General features: G+C 61.3%; 1 protein-coding gene across 1 annotated transcript; it reads right to left on the reverse strand.

Annotated features, from left to right (window-relative positions):
• Positions 1 to 1,477: 1,477 nt before the first annotated feature.
• Positions 1,478 to 6,283, reverse strand: KRT17 (keratin 17). Its single transcript, XM_047093424.1, has 8 exons — positions 5,852 to 6,283; positions 4,681 to 4,763; positions 4,144 to 4,300; positions 3,398 to 3,559; positions 2,858 to 2,983; positions 2,545 to 2,765; positions 2,404 to 2,429; positions 1,478 to 1,572 (listed from the first exon to the last, which is right to left on the reverse strand). Exons 1-8 carry the CDS (start codon positions 6,281 to 6,283, stop codon positions 1,478 to 1,480), a joined length of 1,302 nt encoding a protein of 433 aa, XP_046949380.1.
• Between the last annotated feature and the right edge of the window lie 384 nt (positions 6,284 to 6,667).

Below are 6,667 nucleotides of genomic sequence, written 5' to 3' on the forward strand. Positions count from 1 at the left end.
AGCCTCAGTGTCCCTATCCACACAATGGGGCGCCTCTTCCCAGACCCTCCCTGCTTCCTGGGGCTGCCATTTGGATAAATGAGATCACCATCCAAACGAGCCACCCTCAACCCAGGGCTGGTTCTTCTGGTTGTGGCTGGAAGTGTGGCGGGGCCTGGTGGGCACAGGGCCTCCCCTGCCTCCATCCGTCATTGCTGGTCAGGCAGCTGGGAGACACCAGCCTCTGATGGAGCGGAGGCTGCGCTCCCAGCCTGCTCTGGTTCCGGCTCTGCACTCCAGCCAGTGGTCCCTGCCTCGACTAGGAACTCACTGTCCTCAGCGGCCCCTGGATCAGGGCTGGAAGGACCATCGTTGAGGCCCATCCCTCTCCTCAGCGACCTCATTTCCTGAAGAAAACCAGGAAGACCTGCCCCGCCCAGTGGTTTCCAGGTTTACTCAAAGGAAGACTTCCTTCCAGGTGTCGGGGCTCCTCCCCACCTGGCTCATCGCCAGCCACCAGAATGAAAGGGGCTGAAGCCCGGAGGGTCCTGGGAGTGGCTAGGGAGGGACTGCCCCCCTTCCCCAGGATGCACTTCTCCACCTTCCCCACCTCCAGGCTCCCGGGGAGGGTGGTGCTGCTCCACCCCCCCACCCCCCCACCCCCGCCTGCAATCCTGGCACTCTCCCCGGGCCCCATCCTGAGCAGCAGCTGACCATTTGAGGAAACGTCCCTGAGAGAGGACCCACCCTTTCTCCCACACCTGCCTGGGGCCCTCCGCCTTCTCTAGAAGCCTAGACTACGGTTCATATTCCTGGGGTGAGGCAGTAGGAGTACCCCAGGGGTGCCCACAACCCCTTTTGGGGATTTCCTGAGACTCACAAAGGAACGTGGGCCCTAACCACCCCGCCTGCCTCCCCCGCCTTCCTTATGCTCCTGCCTCTTCCAGGAGGATCCTGATTCCTGTCCCACCCACCCCCTGCCCCCTCTTGCAGAAGGGCATGTCCCTCTTGGAGCAATTGACTGAATGCGTCATCCTTTAGGACTCTGGCTCCCACCTGACATCTCCTCAGCCATTTATGGATGAGAAAACCTACTTACAGGGCAAGAAGAGGCCACCTAAGACCTCCCCGGGTATGCTGGCCTGACCCTGGGTCTGGCACTGCCTGGACCACCCTCCCAAGGATCACTGACCCTTCGGAGATGCAAAGTGCCCCCCTAAGCCCTGCCCAGACCTACTCTTTATCCCGATCCTAGACCACCCTTGACCTCCAAGTCAACAACAGTTGGTGTCCATGGACTTTTCCCCCAATTCACCCATTGCTCACTAGGGCCACCTCAGGGGCTACAATCAGGATGAATTCCATATGAGTCAACAAGCTTTATTGGTCAGGCAAGGGGTTATGGAAAAGGGACTAAGCCAGGAGTTGAGGCTGGGGAATCCAGAGGCTACAGGGTCAGTGGGGGAGCCTGGGGGGCTGGCCAGGAGGAGCAGAGTTCTCAGCGGGTGGTCTGGTGGACCTGCTCGCGGGAGGAGATGACCTTGCCATCCTGGACCTCTTCCACAATGGTGCGCACCTGGCGTGTGGTCACGGCTGCAAGGAGACAGACACTCCGAGGTGGGGTGGGGGCCGAGAAACCCTGGCTCAGCCCCCAGTTCTCTGAGTAGAGCTAGCTCTCCCGCCACAGCCATTTGCGGTCCCTGCCTCTTCTCACCTCTCAGTATCACATCCAGACACTCGTCCCTCCTGTTCTTGCCACTCCCTGTCCCATCCCCTCCCTGTGGCAGTGCCCCTGTAGGAGTCCAGCTTCCCAGATGGGAGGTTTGATCCTGACCCACTGTGTCCTTCTGCAAGACTGGGCGCTACCCAATGGGGTCTATCTCTATTTCTCTGCAGTCTCCAGGGCATGGGCTAGGCTCCTGTCTCCTTCATCTCCAGACTGGGATCTCCAAGACAAGAACCAGGTCCGCATCACCCCCATTAGACTAGATTCCCCGGGGCCAGGATCTTATCTTTCCCATCACACTGGGATCTAGAAGGCAAGGACCATGTCCCTTTCTCCCTTCAGACTACAGATCCCACAGTCAGGACTGCTCATCTGTAAGGTTCTCAAGAACAAAGACCACGAGAGACCATGTCCCTAATCTCCCCGTCAGAGGAGAGTCTCCAGGGCTAGGACCAGTTCTGCCCCCAAACTAGGATCTCTAGGGTAAGGACCATCTCTCTGCCCTGCCCCCATCAGACTAGTGTCTCCCTCATCTGATTCCCTTGAGCATCAGTCCTGAGCCCTAACAGGTCCCTTTCTACACACACCCCTACTGAGGATCAGCTGTCACTCCCTGCAGGTCCTGGGACTCTCCCCAGCAATGAGCAGATGGGTTGCCTGCCCCGTGCACCCCCACCCTCAGCTACCGAGATCCTTACGTTCTTTGGGCTTGTAGTGAGTCAGGCTGGAGAAAAAAAAAAGAGAGAGAGAGAGAAAGAGGAGATTAGATTTGGGTCTGAGAGTTCCACCCCCACTCCAGACCCCCAGCCCCTGGCCCCTGGCCCCCCGCCCCCACTCACTGGGCATCCTCGCCCTCCAGCAGGCGGCGGTAGGTGGCGATCTCCTGCTCCAGCCGCGTCTTCACGTCCAGCAGGATCTTGTACTCCTGGTTCTGCTGCTCCATCTCGCAGCGCAGCTGGGCCAGCTGCTCCTCCACGCTGCCGATCAGCCCCTGGATCTGGGCCAGCTGCACGCAGTAGCGGTTCTCTGTCTCAGCCAGGCTACCTTCCAGGGATGCTTTCTGCAGGAGGGCAGGAGGCTCAGGGGTCAGCAAGGGGGGTCAGTGCCCCCTCCAGGGTCCCTGGTGCACCCCAGGCCTGGCAGCTCCCCTACCATGCTGAGCTGGGACTGCAGCTCGATCTCCAAGGCCTGCATGGTGCGCCGGAGCTCGGAGATCTCGCTCTTGCCGCTCTGTACCAGCTCGCTGTTGGTGGCCACCTCGCGGTTTAGCTCCTCTGTCTGCAGACAGGACACAGGAGAGTGCAGCGTGAGCTTGGGATCCCTTCTCCAAGTCAGATGACACCCACGGCCTCCGTATGATCAGCCCAGGTCCCATGCTGTGCCCACACGGGCACCTGGGGCTCTCCCCACCCCCCATAACTCCCCTGGACACGGTCCCCTTCCTGATCTCCGCTGGGCCTCTCAGCCCCCTCCCTAACTGTGGGGGCAGTGTGCCTTCTCACCAGCATCCCACTTTCCAAAGCCCAGAAACCTCCTGGCCTGTTGATGCAATGGGTGACCCTGATCCCATGGGGTCGATGTGGCTCACTGAGGATAGGGCACCCCCAAGATGCCAGGTACTGGGCATCAGTCGGGATTCAGTCCTTGCCCCCCATCCGCTGGGAGAGGCCTCCGGGCCGCAGCAGCCCCCACCTTGCTAAAGAACCAGTCCTCTGCATCCTTGCGGTTCTTCTCCGCCATCTTCTCGTACTGGTCGCGCATCTCAGACAGGATTCGGCTCAGGTCCACGCCAGGGGCGGCGTCCATCTCCACGTTGATCTCACCACCCACCTGGCCTCGCAGGGCGTTCATCTCCTGTGGGGGAGGGGGGTGTGGGTGTGGGCATGCGGAGCTGTCCTGCTCTCTTACTCTCCAGACCCCTCCCAAGGAGCCCCCCTTCATTCTGCCTCTATCCCCTGCCCCTCCTGTTGACTCTTGTTCATCTGCTCTGCATGGGCTCTGCCTCCGCCATCAGACTGGAGGTTCCCTAAGGACAGGTTCTATGCCCCCCCCCATTAGACTCTCCAAAAATAAAATCTAATTCTTAGGCCAGTACACCTAAGACATCCCCTTGAATTCCCAAACTTCCACATAGGGTCCAGGTTCAAGGGTTTGGGCTAGAATAAGGAGACCTCCTCACCGACCCCTTGTCCTCTTGAGGGAGGCCAGGATGGGGAGAAGGGGCCTCTGCGGACCCTGGGAGGGTCCCCAGATTCAGGGAAACAATGTGGTACATGGAAGGGACTAGGGGTCAGGGCTCCACAAACTGGGCTGCCCCATAAGGTGACCAGCCCTGGAGCACCTGCTCTGTGCTCTTCCCTCGGTCCCGGCCCTGGCACAGCCCCAGAGCACTGCCACCCCCTCCGCAGCCTTTTTGACCTGCTGCCCCACCACCTCACCTCCTCGTGGTTCTTCCGCAGGTAGGCCAGCTCCTCCTTGAGGTTCTCGATCTGCATCTCCAGGTCGGCCCTGGCCAGGGTCAGCTCGTCCAGCACCCTGCGCAGGCCATTGGTGTCGGCCTCCACACTCACCCGCAGGGCCTGCTCCGTCTCAAACCTGCAAAAGGAAACAGAGACTTAGTCTCGATGCTTGGACCCACAGGCAGGCCCAGGTCCTGGCCAGCATCCGGCCTCTGCTGGTGAGGCACCGTGGAGGTGGGGGTGTGGAGTGGAAGCAGAATGCCGCCTCAGAGCCCTGGGACCCTGCGGGGCCAAGCCCCACCCCCACCGGGCTTCTAGCTTCTCTCCTCTCTGCCTCCTGCCTCGTCTCCCTCTCTCTGCCTAAGCCCAGCGGCCTTCAGAATTTGCTGCATTTGCCACATCCATGACTAAGCGGTGGACTCCCCCACCCCAGCTGCTGGCCCTTGCCATAGCAACTGCGGTCCTGGGGTGGGGAGGGGGGCCCCGGTTCCTCCCAGCCCCCTGGCCAGGGCTCACTTGGTGCGGAAGTCATCAGCTGCCAGGCGGGCGTTGTCAATCTGCAGCAGGATGTTGGCATTGTCCACGGTGGCCGTGAGGATCTGGGGAGACGGGAAAGTGGTAAGGCCGTCGGTAGGGAGTAGCTCAGCCCAGACCAGGGTTCTGAGATGGATCTTCCTGCCTGGAGGCCAGGATGTGGCTGTCTTCAGGAAGGCTCTCTTCCTGCCCAGCCGCTCACCTTTACCAGGCAGTAATTGTTGGCAGAGGAGGGGCCGGCAGGGGTCTGAGGCACTGAAGCTTGCCTCCTCTCCCCACCCCCCGACCTGCCTCCTCCCACAAGGACCCCCATGCCAGGCTCCCTTCAACCAGAGCAGGCAGCCAGCTGGGAGTGCCCAGCTGGGAAGAGAAGAATGGGAGAGATCCCCTGGGGCAGAAGGTGTCCCAGAATCCCAGACAGAGCGACAGATGTGAACAACCCCCACATTTTACAATTGGGGAGATGGTGCCCCTGAGAGGCTCCCCCAAAAGGCCCCTACAAGAGCCCTCACCAACGAGAAGTTCCAAATCAGAAGTCATGACCCCTGTTGGGCCCAAACCCCAGACTCCAGCAGGCAGCTCTGCCCTTGGGAGGTCTGCTGAACCCCATTCTTGAGGGGACAGTGGGAGGGATGGGGAAGCCAGAAAAATCCCCAAATAAGACACACAGAGGCCTTCCTGAGGTCCCGCCCCCTGTCTCCACCTCCCCCTCCCAGCAGGTGCCGTCTTGAACTCACTAGATCCCTCACCCCATCATCACCCAAAATCCCCCTCTTGCTTCAAGAAGAGAGATGCCCACGTATCTGGCAGCCCATGGGCCCAGCCTCTACGCGCATCCACTCATCTTATCCTCCAATGACATGAGGTGGCGGCAACAAGCTCTGTGATGAGGAAACTGAGACTCAGAGGAGCTCCATGAGGCTCACTTGTCCCTGGCCCAGACTGCTGCCCCCGTAAAGGGGAATGTGGGCCACACAGTGGCTCCAAGGTGGGTTCCCAGAGGCCAACCCAGAGCCAAGCTGTCCTCGGCTCCCTGAGAGCCCGTGGCAACCCCCTAGGCTGACTCCAGGCCATGGTCAAGGATACCAGACGGGGGGGGGGGGGGAGGAGAGGCCATGCCCCCCAAAGGCTCTGTCCCACCAGCAGGCCCTACCTTGTTCTTCAGGTCCTCGATGGTCTGGTAGTAGTGGCTGTAGTCACGGGCGGGCCCCGGGGCCTGCTTCTGGTACCAGTCCCGGATCTTCACCTCCAGCTCAGTGTTGGCCTCCTCCAGGGCGCGCACCTTGTCCAGGTAGGAGGCCAGCCGGTCGTTGAGGTTCTGCATGGTGGCCTTCTCCCCACCCGCCAGCAGCCCGTCCACGGCCCCAAAGCTGCCGCCGTAACCACTGCCAGAGCCAAAGCTGTAGCAGCTCGAATAGCTGCTGCCCCCGAGGGCACTGCCCAGGCCCCCCGCAGACCCCAGCCTGCAGGAGCCAGGGCCCAGGCTGCCAGACAGCCGGCAGGAGGTGCGGGACGAGCCGCCCCCCAGGCCAGAGGAGCCCTTGATGGAGCTGGAGGAGGTGAACTGGCGGATGGTGGTGGTCATGGTGGCAGCGGCGGGTGGCAGGCAGGCACAGAGCAAGAGGGCGAGAGAGGAGAGAGGTCCGAGGTGCGTGTGGCTGCCGGGACTCGCCCGCCGCCTTTATAGATCGACAAGTGGGCGTAGCGATTACAACAGGCTCGCTCCTCTGTTTCCATTCTCCTGGGCTTTCATCACTGCTGGCTGCCTGCCAGCTCCCAGGTGGCTGCCGGCCCCCTCCCCTCCCACCATCGGGGCTTTGCCTCATTTCCCCGAACCCCCGTGCTGGGTGTCTGCGCGAGTGCATGTCTCTGGTCTCAGGCCTGTCACCTGTGATTCAGGCAGGCCCTCCAGCTATGCTTTCCCATGACCTAATACGGAGAAGAGGAGAAGCAGGACGTCACCGTCACC

This window comes from Lynx rufus, unplaced genomic scaffold, assembly GCF_022079265.1.
Source record: "Lynx rufus isolate CCGP_SWC_20201006 ecotype Redwood Valley unplaced genomic scaffold, mLynRuf1.p SCAF_34, whole genome shotgun sequence".
In the NCBI taxonomy this organism is placed as follows: domain Eukaryota; kingdom Metazoa; phylum Chordata; class Mammalia; order Carnivora; family Felidae; genus Lynx; species Lynx rufus.

Bases quoted from the DNA above. Each gene is read 5' to 3' on its own strand.
- KRT17 (XM_047093424.1), bottom strand. From the start codon at position 6,283: ATGACCACCACCATCCGCCAGTTCACCTCCTCCAGCTCCATCAAGGGC. The intron at 4,301-4,680 runs GTGAGCCCTGGC...TTCCTTTTGCAG, and splicing joins GCTGATGACTTCCGCACCAA to GTTTGAGACGGAGCAGGCCC. The intron at 2,430-2,544 runs GTGAGTGGGGGC...TTTTTTCTCCAG, and splicing joins CTGGAGGGCGAGGATGCCCA to CCTGACTCACTACAAGCCCA.